The 16,447-nt window shown below is 37.3% G+C and overlaps 1 protein-coding gene across 1 annotated transcript; it reads right to left on the bottom strand.

The window, feature by feature from the left end:
• Positions 1–27: 27 nt before the first annotated feature.
• pnpla4 (patatin-like phospholipase domain containing 4) lies at positions 28–5,484 on the bottom strand. The gene is made up of 7 exons (XM_086068830.1): positions 5,439–5,484; positions 5,094–5,275; positions 4,508–4,602; positions 4,286–4,421; positions 3,295–3,360; positions 3,056–3,211; positions 28–795 (listed from the first exon to the last, which is right to left on the bottom strand). Exons 1-7 carry the CDS (start codon positions 5,449–5,451, stop codon positions 664–666), a joined length of 780 nt encoding a protein of 259 aa, XP_085924956.1. The 5' UTR covers positions 5,452–5,484; the 3' UTR covers positions 28–663.
• Between the last annotated feature and the right edge of the window lie 10,963 nt (positions 5,485–16,447).

Below are 16,447 nucleotides of genomic sequence, written 5' to 3'. Positions count from 1 at the left end.
GACGTGCACATGCATACAGGCAAAAACTGAATAGTTAATTTTCATTTATTGAAAATGTGTTTTGAGAGCGAGCAAAACTAAATACTTGGGTATAAAAGATATGATGATAAAAGCAATCTCACTAACAATGCACTCCCAGGAGTAAGTAGTGCATCAGCTTCTCAAGAGGGTTTGTTTGGGGATTCCTTTAACTGCTTCATTAGTGGGAGTAAAGTTTGCAGCACAATATGATGAAATATTACATGTTGAGCTGGGGAACAGTTTGCCTCCGACGCAAAGTCTTCATTTAAGAGAAGTCATAATTAAGTCTCATTATCAGAAGCAGCAGGTCGGCTTACAATTACATAACGGAGAAAATCAAGTATTCGAAGCATGACTGCAAGTCAACATCTTACAAAAAGAAATGTTGACTCCACAAAATCGAATGCACTGTGGGATTCCTCACTGAAATGGGCCAACCAATTCTGAGAATAAATCCCCACAGGTTTCACAGATCAATGCCTAATTCGTTTTCCTTCTTCCTGAAATATATCAGAATGTGTGGAGTAAGAAGATCACATACTGCCCTGAGGGAAAGTCGTTACTTTCGCTTACTGCACCAAAACCAATGCAGAACCTGCTTATGATCTGGAACCTACACAGTCATTTGTGACTCCCATTCCTCTAGCTCATCCAACCTTCCGTCCCCAGGAACCTCATGGCGTCATCAAAACCTTCCTGACAGAGGAACTGCATTCTGTTGGTAGGTGGTGGGAATAAAGCCTGGTTCAGTCTTCTGATGTTTTCCATGGAGAACTGTGGAGACCACAACATAGCCCAAATTGAAAACCACGCGCCAGCCTTTCAGACAACCTTGATGCTCTATCTTGACTTTTGTGAAAATGAGTTAAATTAATTATTAAGTTAATTATTAGGGGTGTGCCAAAAAATCGATTCTCATAAGAATCGCAATTCTCATTTAGTACGATTCAGAATTGATTTTAAATCAATTTTATTTAAATTATTTTATACTGTCTTCCCTTTGTTTGTGTGTGCCTTAATTGGGAGCGCTGTTTATGTTGTAGACGATTTTGCCACTTAGTGGCAGTGTGGTTCCACACGGTCTGATACACTGTTAAGTTGTAGCCACATTAGAGAGTAGAAGGAAAAAGTCACAATCAAGTTATTCCTGTAAAAGTGTCTTTTTTCAGCGTGGAGGCGTGCTTTTGAGGGATCAAAGTGCCGCGAATAGAGCACTAATTAGCATTAGCTAGTCAGACTGGAGTAGATCATTACGATTCCTTGAACATCTATAAATTGAAGCAAAAATCATTGTTAATTAAATAATTTTGAATCTAAAATTGCCCCTAAACGAAAATCCATTCTGAATCGAATCAATCGCACACCCAAAAATCGGAATCAAATCGAATCGTGAGACATTCAAAAATTCCCACCTCTATTAATTATACACAGATCCAATCCAAACACATGCACAATGGAATGTGCGGGCATCCAGGAGTGAGAGAGGTGGTCACAGTGAGGCTGCACAGCCACCGAGGGATTGTTTAGTGTAACTCTATTTTATCAAATCTGACCCCACATATGATTACAGTCAAAATTGTGTCAGTTTCAACAAAGTACACTTTGTGAACAATGACACTTTACGAAAAAGCCAGCTTGCATATTGATTGTTTTTATTGATTTTATCGAATTCTTTAACGTGAGCCACAAAACAAGACAATGACAGTGCACTTTCTACACTTATGGTTGTGGTGCACTCAACAGTGCGACAACAGTACACCGCACACATAATGTCTGTTGCACTACCAAGACTGCCCTGTGGGTGGCAGCATGGTGCCACAGGACATCAAGACTGCTGGAAATTACAATAAAGAAATATCTTAAGCTTACTGTTAGCTGGCAACTACACTGCGGTCGCAAACTAGTTTCCTTTTTTTTTCTCTAATGAGAATGAATTGTGAAATACATTATACAAGCACTCAACACAATCATTTGCTCCTCTATTTGTCTCCGGTAACAGATTTACATCAATTCCTAATTGGCTATCATTCTGTTTCATGTCACAATCACTGAGCCTGTGTCTTGTCCAAACTTGGTGTTGTTGACCATACGAATACTGTAAGGATTTGCGAGTAAATATACAAGAGGTTTAACATTTGCGTTTGCTGGCCACATCAGCCTTGTGAGTTGATTGGGGAGAAAAAACAACAACAACCTACACCACAGGGTAGCCGCTCAGGATAATATTTCAGAGAAATATGACAATCATATCTTTGCCGACTCTGATCGCAAGGGAAGGAAAATGATCAAATTTAGTTTGATTATCAGTATGTATGTACCTACTACCCCACTTCAGAAACCACTGAACGAATGAAAATCAATTATAGATCTAATTTAAAAGTTGCTGACTCAAAAGAGATTGGCCAAGATGTTGGATACAAACCCCGAACGAAAATGTGAAATGACTGGTGAAAAACAACAAACGTGTTAGTGCTCATGTGAATGCTTTGTTTAGTCTTGCACCTCACCTACAAATGTTACGTTCCTAAACACCGGTAACATCCATTCTGTTGCAATTTAAATAAGACGCCCTACAGCCAACATACACTAATAACACGGTTGTGAGCTATAAATGCCACAAAGAGATCCTCAAGGCTTCATTGTAGACAAACTTTGGCATGCCTTGAAACTCCCTGAGGCCTGCCTGGGTTTACCAACTCCTGTTAAATTTAGATCGCTTTCAAATTTTGTGTTTGTAACAGTAGTTGAGATCTCAACATGACATTATTTCTTCAACTTTGATAATGAAGTTATCAACAGCTGTTGAGAGTCTAAAAATAAGACAGCACCCAGTGTAGTTAAGTGCGTTTTTTTTTTAACACAAAAAGTTTGACACTCAACTTTATTGCCAAAACAACAAAACGTAGCTTTGTTTTGGCAGCATATAATACAGTGTCCTGACTTAACCAGGGTCATCTAAATACTTACATATATGCATGCTGGTAAAACACTTAGATATAGTACATATTTACAGAACAAAAATTATCATACATACCGTTATGTTCATATTGGCCAGCCTGAGTTGGGTCTTGACCGCATGACTTTTGTGCAACGGACTCACATCCTGCTGGCCTGCGAATGGCGACACTGTGATGGTTCGACCAACAGGCAGGATTGGCAGGCTGTCAGTGAAGCCTCCATCAATCCATTTCTACTGAAAAACATGAATGGTACACATGCAGCTACAGTGAACATAAAAAAATACAAATAAATAATTGTGACAAGGCCAAGTACCTCCCCTTGGAATTTCACCGGTTGAAGCCCAGCATAGACTGGCACAAAGCTGCTGGCCAGGAGTGCCTAGTTGGGGGAGCAACAAAAATGTTATAATAAATAAAAAATCCATGTGTATAAGTCAGGGTCAAAGTCGAATAATCTGTACATAACTGCTTCAAGAGTTTCGGTAATACTGTGTGCCAGTTTCAATTAACTGGGTCATCTTGTTTTTGATAACATTCAAAATCTACATAGCTGTAATTTGTTTTATTGTTCTTGTGTGTACTTATTTTTGTTTTAATTAGATTGAAGGTGCTGGTAGTGGTTATATTTTGGACTGAAATTAAGATAATTAGTTAATTAAAAATTCTGATGGCCCAGGGTGTACAATTTGTGCATACAAAGTTCGCTGCCATCACTTTGATCCTCTTAATATCTGTGCTTTGCTTTACGATTCCCCTCTATTTGTGCTATTGTGATGCCCACAGTAGTGCTGGCAGGAGGCTAACAACTAGCAGTGACAAATGGGTAACGACAAAAAAAGCTATGTATGTGCTCGGGTTTGATACCAGTATACCATGAAGTTCCAACAATGATGATACAGTAATCTCCCACATATTTGCGCTTCACTATTCAGAAATCTAACTATTCTCAGTAAAAGAAATGATAGTTTGCAGTATATCTTCGGTTTAAAATTATTAAAAATATGTCTGAATGTGTTAAAAATGCTTGTTGTCATTGCGCCGTTCTCCGCCTTTTGAGTACTCATAATTGATTAGTCATGCCTAAAAGTGGCAAAGGGAACTCTCAGAGAATACAGAATTCTCTGAGGCTACCTGAGAGGAAGCATTGTGTTGAGCATAGTCATTAACATTTGTCCTTTTCGGGGTGTTACTGTTAATATTGGCTCTGGAAGTAAATATTTGAGTCCAAATTGGACAGAAAAAATATCTTACTGCTTTAAACTAAAATGCACATCATTCATGGGTGTGTGATCGTGTGTGTGCACCTGTATGAGCTCCTCTCTCGAGTTAAACCGGGACACGATGAGATTCTTGCCACTTCTGGAGTGTGTCAACGAGACATGGAGGTGGTCAGATGCCAAAATGTGTGCATCAACAGGCAGCATCTCCTCAATCCCTTCTCTGCAAAGTGGCAGATACTTGAGTCAGATGTGATTTTTATTTTCCCTGCTTCAGTTGCTTCTACGCAATGTCTGTTGTGAAGTTACCGCAGTTTGGACATGAGATTATATCCAGGTGTGACTGCTCCAAATCTCTGTTGCCTTACATTCTCAGCAAAATTGTAAGTAAATTCTTTGCAGTCCTGAAAGATGAAGAACAGATCATCAATATGTTAACAACATATTAAATAATAAACACATCGTTAGTCTGTCAACAGCATTTTTTTTTTTTCACGGCATGAAATACAGCCACTGGGAGGCCCCAAAATTAAATCTTGTTTCAGGACACAATTTGATCAGGGGCAGTTCTGGCTAACTAACTACTACCCTTAAGTGCCATCACACAGTATGTCATTTGACAAGAATGAGGACGTAGATGCTAATTATGACTCCAATGAGACTCAAATCATCTAGCCATTTTTTCTATAGCCGCAGGTTCTGCAGGATTATTATTATTATTTTTAAAGTACATCTTAAACAAAAAAACAATAAACCTTTCCGGTTATATCTGACAGCACAACCCCAAACACAACAACTTTCAACTTCGTTTTCAATTCAGGCCAATGACAGACACTTGATTATTCGCCACCCGGAAGTACCCTGGCGCCCACTGTATACAAAGATAACTGTCTACCTTGACTTTATCCGGAGCAGTAAGCATGACGGCAGCAACAAGAGCCCCAGCTGAGGACCCTGCACAGGACTTGAGCGAGGCAAGCAGCTTGTCCCCATGACGGAGAAAAGCCCCCACAGCTCCCAGGTGGTAGATGCCCAAAAAACCACAAGCAGCGAAGGAGAGATTCACCGTAGTCATTCCTGAACGAATACATATTAGTTACACAATTATGTACGCAATGAAGGCGAAATGTTTAGTTACACCCACAAGAGGTTACTTTTCAACAACGGGCGCCATTTGAAAACTCGTTTCTTTAACTGACGACTAGTTAAAATTTAATATAATCAAATAACGCATACGTACGAGAGACTGTCATGTCGCCATTGTTTAGTGCAACAATAACACCGGAAACAATTGTAGTTCCGGGTATTTTGTTTTCAAAATAAACTTTTAATTACTCATGGCAAAAATAATTACATTACAAAAAAAAAAAATCTACGGATTATGGTTAGGTCAATGACGGCCTTTCTTCTTTTAAGTGCAATACCTAAAAGCGATACTTGGGTAAAATAATAACTAACTACTGTCTACCGGTAGCTCATTGCAATATAATCCTGTCCTGCTTCGTTAGACCAGATAATAACAGCACACATAATTGTTCATTTTTAAATTAACACAATGTTTAAGCATGAACTAGATAAAACAGCAACCTTATACATTACTACATATTTCAACTCATTAAAGTTTCTAAGGCTAAACTCATGAAAAACTTCAGTGTGATTGTCCTAACCAGCTACTCTATATCACAAAGAAATGAATTATTATTATTATTTTTAATCTTTGCATAATGATAAATATAGGAGCTTCTGAAGTCATCTGAACAGTTTAACGGAGGTCAAACTGCTGCTGTGGTGCCACACTGTGATTTAATTACTCCCGAGATAAAGAGGAATGGTTATTCACTGGAAGAAAAGGCGAGAGAGCGGGGGTGACACCCTCACTGGAGACATCCATGAAATTCATGGATAAAAGAAATGAAGAAGTCCAATTTCAGATATCTGACCAATTATCCAAAGCAGGCTTCTAATTAAGTTTGGGATGACAAAAAGTAATACAGTATAGGGGACATAATTTAACCACATATGCTGCTTAGGAGTTCCGTTTGTGTGGAAACGTTGCATCCGTTCACACGAGCACAAAGCTTTGAAAGTCATCACAAGGTCATAGCCTACAGAGTGAAAATATAAAGTCACTGAAATATTGTTGCGTTCACAAATTCAAAGATGAGCAGACATCAAAATGAAACATATAAGGAAACCATAATATTAATCATCACCCAGTTTTAAGGCACCGCTCTATTTCCCGTATAGAGTGTTTAACACATACCCTTTTCCTGGTTTGTACAACTTTAGTGGTGTTTAAGTTTTTTAATATGCTTATTTGTGTCGTTTGAGCAGATGCGGGTGTACTGTATATCGACCAGTATATACAGATATCCAACATAGAATAGATTTTTTATCCAAATTTAAAAATGACATGATTCTGACATGAGGATATACACTGATAAAGCAATGCAGCTTTTTTTTCTTTACACTGCTGTAGCCCATATCCAAATCTTGCACTTTTAGAGCAAAAATATTGAATTATGTCAGTTGAACCATGCATTTTAAATCCAGCCTTAGGGAGCTTCATTCACTCACAGATCACTCATATTGAGTCAATGTCAATGTTTCTTTATAATCTGTTTGAGGGAAGAGCAGATTTGTGGTCACCATGGCAATGCTAGAAATGCAATTATCCTTCTCACTCCAGTGTATAATTCAAATAATTTAGAAGGTTAAAATGTAATCATTTTAATTGCGCTTTTAAACATTCAAAAGATCTTGAAGCGGTTGAACTTGAAGCTTTGCATTCATTTGGGATAGATTCCTCTTCAACAAAAAAAAAAAGAGGAGTTAAGAATAATTGCTTGTTATCAAACGCTGGAACTGGTGGACTTACTCTGTGGATTTTTATGTTGATTAAATATTCATATTTTGTTCTAATAATAAGTCAAAAATCCTTATTTGAACTGGAGGAAAAAAATACTACTTGATTTGTTTTCGTCTCAGTAGCCCTGTATCATCTTTTCGTCTTGACTTAGTTCTACTAAAGTCCACCCGAAAGGCTCTTCCTGCAAACCCAAGAAAAAGAATGTCAAAACAATAACCTCATTGAGCAATTACTGGCACAAACTAAATACCAAAACCCAGCCCAGCCTGCCTCCGCGCAGATTTAGACTGCGCTCGTGCTAGACTTGTTCTGGGCACGAAAACAGAGGCCATCATGTTCAAATTATACCAAAGCAAGAATCATGTAGATTATTAAGGATATCGCCGCAATAATGCTGAGCTAGATAAAACCTCAGGTCAGAGCAGAGGGCAAATCACAATTTTAGTTAAATGTGAAAGGATTATTTATTTTTATCAGATCAAAATGGCAAATTTTGGATTTGCATACAATCAAACCACCCATCCATTTATTCACACGTCACCACATAATTTTCTATAGCCTACTGCTGATCCTGTTCAGGGTCTCTGGAAGTTGGGAGTCCATCCCAGCTGACTTTGCAAAAAGCTCACGACATCCTGGTCTGATATTTCGAATGTCAGTCAATCACTAACTGCACAAACTCCTGAATCACTACATAGCATGCATTATTTTCCAGCAAAACCTTCTATAATAAAATTCTGGAGGACATTTTTTTTTACCTACTAGAACTCAAGGTTTCAATTGATCTTAGGGGGAAAAAAACATACCAAGTATTTTCCTAATGAATACTACAATTCTTCTATTTACAATAAGGGGGCCAGATGTCCTGTTTCCAGTGTGCTGCACAATACAACAGTTCATGGCCGCATGCTACAGGGAAAGTCCCTAAAGAGACAAACGTCATGTCCTTTACTAATTTGAACAACATGCGCCACGGTTATAAACAGACATCCCTAGGCACTCTTTGTTTTCAATTCTAGTGTTCAATCACAGTGTGGGAGCACGTAGCCAGTCCCTGCAGTGTGCGGCATGTAAAGAACGATCAATAGCACAAGACACATCCGTGGGCATTTGAACCACTCCAGCGTCTTGTTTGGGCCCCTGGTCAGATTAAGATGTTCTCCTGTTAATTCCATTGATCACAGCCGACCCGAAAATGCTGAGCTTGGAGGCATGGATAATTAGCTGCAGCATTCATTAAGAGTGATCTTGAAGCCAAAGTGCATATACTGTACAGTATCACATCATAAAGCTTCGAGAGCTCATTGAAATGTTGATGCTGTGCAGTGAACACATCACTTAGCAATGACACGCTCACCGTTTATGTATGCTTGTTTTCTCAGATGCCTCTGGGTAATCTGTTCAAGGTAATTTACTGAAGCATGTCACATCAATTTCATCCAATTTATTGAAAGCATAATAGATGCTAAAATATCATAACACATTTTTTTTTTTGGAAGACATTGTGCAGCATTGTACAGTTAATACTCTGCAAAGCTCTTACGACAGCACCAATTTGTTGTTTTTAATGACCTTCTTCACAGCCCTCATTTCCATCATGATACAAAAAACAAATAGTTTTCAGATAAATAGTTGAACAGCAGTATGCGCACTATGCAGAAATGATTAGCACACAATACAGGGTGTTCCAAAAATGTCTACATCATTTGAAAAATAAATATCTAAGTAACTCCACAACCTATGCAAACAAAAAAGCCACACATTAAACACATACATACCAAATTATAAAAACAACAACATTGCAGTATTGAATAAAGTCAAATGAATACTTGATTACAATTCGCTCCGCATTTTGTACTGTTCCATAATTTGCCATATTTTATTTACTGCGTTGAAAATTGGGGTAATAATTACAGTTCAATCAGTTCATTAATAACTTTACAAAAAGGGCAATAAGAATCATATATAAGGTTGGGCATCTGGATCATACACACTCACTATTTTTACAGTCAAAACTTATTAGGGAGTTTTTAGACAGCACAGGTTATGTATAAAGTTAAAAATAATATGTTACCACAAAATATTAAAAAAAATGTTTAGAGAGAATGTTGGGGGTTATAAATTAAAAGGGAAATACAATCTAAAAATTTAAATTATTAATGGGAGAAGGTTCTGTATATCATTTTGTGGTGTGAAATTATGAACAGTCTATGTGAGAACTTAAAAAGAATGTACAAATATAAATCAATTTAAAACCAAATATAAAAGTTATGTATTTACGGGATACATAGGGAATGAGAGGGGGGTAGACAACCACTAAGTTATTAGGAGTGTTGCTGATTTGTTCACTACATATTTATGTTTACGCTGATTCGTGTCTTGTGTTTTGTTATTGTTGGCTTTTTGGATCTAGGTTGTACTTTACTGTATTTTTACTTCCTGCTCCAAAAAGTGCATGGGAAGTCAATGAGTAAACCAAATCTAATAAACGTTATGCAAAGGAGAAAATGACTATAATAGTAAAATATAAATATATCCTAACTCAAATTTATGGAAAAGGGTACTCTTTTTGATACAACAGCTCCTCTCGATACGCATTGACAGTATGCATGTTTCTGGAGTACACCAGATCCGCACAGTTTACAGCAGGGGTGTTAAACTCATATTAGCTCAGGGGCCACATAGAGGAAAATATATTACCAAGTGGGCCGGATCGGTAAAAACATGGTAGGCCTATATAACTTAAAATCAGTTCTACGCAGATTTGTGTTCTGTGTACAAGTTGCATTGTTCATCTGAGGATTGCTTGTGAAATTACAAATTTATATGCTTTGATTGTGGCCAGCTGATTAATTGGTCAGACATTACTCTTTTTTTTTTCTTTTTTTTTTTACTTTACAAAAGCATCTCGCGGGTCGGATAAAACCCCTTTGCGGTTCTGATTCGGCCCGCGGGCCGTATGTTTGACCTCCCCTGGTTTACAGTGAGAACATATATGGACCTTGGACTTGTTTGTTTTCTGACTATATATTGCTTGTTTGTACTTTGTTATAAAAATAATATATATATTAACATTCACATTAAAAAAAGAAATGCGCTTGAAATAATAATATTGCATATACAAGTCTGTGTAAGGGTGAAGTGCAGACACAATATAAAACTTTTTAACAAAACAAATTAGCACTACTTTAGCACTGTTTGTCTCTGCCCTTTTACATCTTGTCTTTAATAAAAAAATATATAAATAAAAAAATACACTTCAAAATTGAGGTTTTGTTTGCTGAAAAACAATCTTTCTTTTGAGAGAGCTCAGTATTGTTCATTCGGTAATTTTACCGATTCGACATGTCATCATCATTGCTCTCTCTCTCTCTCTTTTTTTATTTTTTATTTTTTTTATTTTGCTTGTGCGTGTGCATGTGTGTGTGCGTGTGTGCTGAAAAACAATCTTGTGTCCATGACTTTCTCCATGAGGCGACTTTTTTTCTTCGCAGATACACACATGCAAGCACGCCACACACATTAGTTAAGATAGCCAATAGCAGCACAACAGAGACATTAATATTAACACTTGTTTCCCTCATTCCGCTCAAAGATGACAGTGATGGGCATAAGCCTTCAGTCTGACCACCTGCAACGTTTCCTAGCTTTGGGGCAAACTTTAGCTAACTACCTACCTACCAAGTAGTATGACTACAACAGCAAAAAAATAAAATAAATAAGAGCAGACTAGGATCAAACCATTTTCTAATCAAATGGGGGTGTACTGTATTTTTGTTGTTTAAATATTACTTTTAAACTATATGGTTTATATACATACTATATAATTTTCTAGCTTGTTAAAAAGGACACACAGTAAAAATATACTAAAACTGGCATGAGTTGCCGCTTCTCCACTATTTAAAGGGTAACTCAACAGGAAATCAGACTCTTGCTCCACCCCTCACTAAGATTTGAAATCTACGGTCAAAGGGAAGGGAAAGATGGAAGAAAAAAAAAGTCTGACATGACAGCGAGCATGTAGACTGGGGATTGCCGCATTAGAGTGCCTTGTTGTGCCCCATGAATGTGCGCACACCACGAAGAGAAAGGCAATGAGTGGGAGAAAAAAAGTCTTATGTGACAGCCAGCATGCGGACCTGCAATGGTCATTTTAGAGTGCCTCATTGTCACAGGATGGAAAAGATCCATGATGACCCGGTGGGATTTATTCCAACGACTGGGCTTTAAGCATAATACATTTCTACATGTAGTTATATATAAATATAAGAAAGATGCTCCATGAAGTAGCATACATTTTCCATGTTGAAATATTGTTTGTTTGACAGTTGCCAGTTCACAGTGGTTGAGAGCAGAAATAATTGCTTGATTTTTCATTTCTAAAGACTCGTTTCATGTATTTGGCTTTAAAAAAAATATATAATTCAAATTTGTCAATTTTCTTAAAACTCAAAACGTCTATTTTCACTTTACAGGAACTTTAAACAGGCTTCATGTAGACAAGTCAAAATTCTGACAACACATTTTTTTAAAAGTGATTTCATAATGCTTTACAAATGCTCAATAAGTACACCTTTTGTGACACGTAGTAGTGTATGGACCTTAAGGATGTATCATTACTCAAAAGGCTTTCCAAAGGGAGGTGAGAGAGATGCAGTACCGTTAGCCGTCGAATAGAGTCGCAGCTGGTCTGCCCTTCGGCCCCTTCCGCTGTGCATCCACCTGCTTGATATTCAGAAGCACTCCGACACAATCTTGCTCTATAATAGATGTGCTTTATTCCCATCGACCGGTGTAATACAATCACTTACCTGAAGAGATGCTACTGATAACCATCTACAGTATGCACATGATTTTTTTCCCTTTTCACATTAAAGAACCCCTGTTTGTTTGACAATCTTCCCAACTTGTGCTCACGTTGCCTGAACATAGGAGTCAGGATGGATGATGTTGCAGGAGCAGTTGTCTGGCTGCTGAGCAGGGGAGGGCGAGTGACAGTTTGAGACAGTTGCTTGGTAAAACTATTGCTGCATACCTCCATCCCACTAAAATAACAGAATGCATAAATAACGGCTTTACTTGAAATTACGCATCGGATGACTCTTCTCCTTGTGAGGAGAAAAGCATTTCTGTGGCGACCTCTGGTTCACCTACCTTATTGGCTTATAGCACTGGTGGACCAAATTTCTCTTGGTGTGTCAGCACTAACGTTGGAAGTAAAGCATCAATATGCATAACTGCCTCTCTGCCATTGTTACAGCAAACCTAGACAACCTTCTTTAGTGGGCTATCATACAGTCAGGGTTGGGAGGTTACTTTTAAAATGTATTCCGTTACGGTTGCAAGTTACCTGCTAAAGCATTTACTTAGTAATGTAATCCAAGTACCATGATATTAAAGTAATATAAATTGATTACTTTGGATTACTTTAGGATTACTCCAATACCAAGTATGCTCATGAAGTCAAAATAAAAATACATATCACTACAATTTATATTTCTATAAAGTGCTCCCCTTCTATTTGAAGGTGATAGGGATCCGGGCAGCCTAAAAATAGCAAAAATCCTTGTATAATTGGCAACCATTTAAATGCATGTACAGTATAGATAGGTTGATTGATTGATTGATTGATTGGTTGATTGATTAATTGATCGACTGACTGATTGATTAATTGGTTGATTGATTGACTGATTGATTGATTGATTGATTGATTGATGGATTGATTGAAGGCCATATGCTGTTTTCGAACTGTCACTGAAAAGCATCTTACAGATAGATAGATAGATAGATAGATAGATAGATAGATAGATAGATAGATAGATAGATAGAACATTTCCCATGGTAGCTCTACTTAGCTCATTTCACCCACACGCACGCATATACTAATAATCCTATGAGGATGACCATGCATGACATTAACTGCAAAATGAACTTTTATCCCAGTCACGAGTTTAGCCATATTGTGTATGGCGAATTGGTGGGATGGATATTTGTTCGGAAGATGTAAGTCACATTATGTTGTAGCGGCAGCTAGCTTGAAGTTCAGCGTAGCATGCCGCAGGATCGACTCTCAGGTGAAATTTTTATCTTTGTTAAAGATAAATTGGTCCTTCAGCAAGACAAGTAAGTTCCTAAACCGTAAATACCGGTCACTACTTATTTCCTCCCTTCGTCCATGAACCCTTTTAAACAGGCCGCGAGCCCGACACGTCAGCAAGTCTCTCTCTCTCTCTCTCTTGCTTGCTTGCTCTCTCTTTACACTTTCTCCTAAAATTTTTTTTTACCTAGACGTCCTTTACCTGGCACAATCAACACATTTGTATTTGTTTATTTATTTATTTATTATCTTGGCTTGGGTAAAAGGTAACATGCTAATGTTACTTTTTATCCTTGTGAGCAGTGCTTGTACAAACTTTGCATTTTGTTACGACGCTTGGACTGCCTATTTGAAGACATGATGTTAAAACACAGATGGGTTCTGTTTTCAGCCTTTTCTTCCAAGCTGATGGAGCTACTCATCGCATGGGGATTATACAGCAACCTGCTCCATTATTCATGACTCAGCAAGTAATAACGCTGCCTCCAAGGCCAAGCCTTCTTTTTGAGGGGGTTTTACTCTCAGAGGTCTCCATTAGCAGAAAGGAGCTGTCGTGTAGTGTAAAGTGTAAAGGTAAAAGTGGGGTTTGGGGCGAACTGCTGTGATAAAGTGTGAATCCTAGTCATTTGTGCTGCTTGCGCACACTCTGGCGTGCGATCAATTCAGGCGCACAAATCAACGCTGCCAAGAGAGCCTATTTGTTGTCCACTGAAGCTTTTAAAACTTCAGCAGTGAGGCAAGACCTCATTTTAAATGTTCGCCCCCTCTTCCATAGCCGTTACTGAAGGCTTATTATTGAAACTGTTTTAAGAGCACAATTTTCAGCTGATCTATTTAAGCCTTAAAGTTATTGGTTTGAGAATCCTATCCATTCCCATATGTAGGTGTTGGCAAAAATCTCACAGCATCTCACAGCATGTTCATTGACACTTCTCTAGCAGCCGATTTTCTTCATCAGCCTTTTCTACTTTTTTACATTAGTAATTGATTTCATATGGAGCCACAACACTGACAATAAGATTTGGTATTGAAAAAAAAAAACACGTTAGCAGCAGTTTTTTTTTTTTTTTTTTGCTTGAGAAATGTTTGGTGGCAGTGAACGCAACTCACTTCACACCAAGTAGCAGTTTGGCAGATAGTGAACAGTTCCTCAAAAAAAAAAAAAAAAAAAAAAAAAAAAATACTTTGAGCTGTTTATGCCACTCCCAGTTTAACTTTATTGTAAAACTTAAGATAAAAAACAATAACTACATGTTGTGTATTAAAAACCACTACATACTGTAACTTTGTCTTTAAATCGACTAGCTTATTGCTAACTGATAATGAGAAACACCATATTTTATATGGGTTAATGAATAACATCAATTTGGCGGTGTTACAACTCTTTAACTAAACTATATTTGAACACAAACAAATAATATGAAAATACAGTCACTAGCATAAATTCTTTATCCTCTGTGTAGCCCTGTTGATTTGGCTCACAATGATTTAATGTAAGAGATCTCCTTAATTAATAATTACATTGTATAAGTGTGCTTCACAGTTTTGCCACTGGGTGGCAGTGTAGGAATGCACTACGCGGGAAAAATCTTCCTAGTGACATAATTTTGTCTCTGCGTCTACACAGCAGCGAACGCTGATAGCGAGGAGAACCGAATGAAGGCTAAACTGGAAAGAAAAGTCGATTTAGCAACCTAATTCACCCTTAAAACAACTTTAGACACTCTTAGAAGCATCATTGAGGATCTTTATTGATTAACTACGATGGACTTGGATCTAAATACTCGTCAACCGTGGTCATTTCGGTGAGTTGCGACCATGTCATTTTGTGTTACGTTAGCATGCTAAACTCGTTGAGAAACCATTAAAACGCCTACAACGTCAGTTTTAAACCATACTGTTGGAAGGAAAAAACAGTCGGGATGATATGTACATTTTTTTTGTGTCGAATATCCATTAGCTAACTGCTGCTAATGCTGCTTGGCTGTACATGCTGTACATGCCTAACGTTTATGTAACACAACATAATGACCGATTACATTTGTGATATGCAATTGGTTAATTTTATGTTTAATGTACTAAATAAGATACTTACGGTCAATTACATTCCAATTCATACCATTTTAGTGTGAATGTGGTTATTTTGGAGCAGATGTTCTGTATTTTGTTTTGGTTACATCAGACAGTATTCATGTGCATTTAGGTTTAATATTGAAAATGTGAATGTTAAGATGTATTTTTATATTAAGCTCGTAATTTAGTTAAATACTATATAATAGTTAGTAACTCTCTGCATATTTTCTGCAGACTGGTTTGTGTTTATAATTTTTTTATTTTTTTTTATTTAAGCTTCTTCGGACCTGGATTCCTGGGGACCATTTCACAAAGCAGGTTCAACAAACGCTGAGACTAACCCTGAACAACGAGTTGACATACAAGGACAGATTAAATTGTGTATGTAGATCAGTCACTGATGCAGATGACTGTGATGTGAAACGGTACCGTTCAAAAAGATAAATGTCCGAAAGTGGCAGCATATCTGATAACAATCTCTCAACAAATATTTAATTCCCTGCGCAATAATGCGGAACCTTTACCAATAGGGTTATTGTCAAAAAGACATACCATGTTCTTGACAAAAGTGGACTTTACGCAAGAGACTAAGATTATAGGCGTATTTACGCAAAAACTCGCCCATGTGGCTGAAAGGAGGCGAACAGGGAAAAACTCCAGGTTCATTGTGATAAACCTGCTACCGACCAACTTTGGTTCATGGACTCTGTGACTACGGTAACTAACCAAGAGCTTAAATTACCTCTTTTTATGAAACACAGTTCTCAAAAATTCTAGAAAAAATATTTTTCATATAGACTGAACAACTTTATTGAAAAACATAAGCTTTTAAGTGAAAACCAATATGGGTTTAGAGATAAACAGACCACCTCAATGGCAGTCATGGAACTCGTAGAAGCAATATGTACTAACATAGATAAAAAAAAAAAAAATACTGTTGGAATTTTTATAGATTTAAAAAAAGCATTTGATACTATAGATCATTCTATACTAATGAATAAATTAGAAAGATATGGCATAAGAGGTTTGACATATAAATGGATGAAAAGTTATTTGGATAATAGACATCAGTACTTACAGTTTAACAATATACAATCAAAACACTTGAAGATTACTCATGGAGTCCCCCAAGGGTCTGTGCTAGGCCCTGAAGTATTTATATTGTATATAATATCTGTTGTGTCTCAAAAATATTCAAAAGTGTCTTAAT

The sequence above is a fragment of the Leptonotus elevatus genome, chromosome 2 (assembly GCF_054856555.1).
Source record: "Leptonotus elevatus isolate MCC_2025b chromosome 2, RoL_Lele_1.0, whole genome shotgun sequence".
NCBI lineage: Eukaryota > Metazoa > Chordata > Actinopteri > Syngnathiformes > Syngnathidae > Leptonotus > Leptonotus elevatus.
This window is presented reverse-complemented; position numbering and strand designations above follow the sequence as displayed.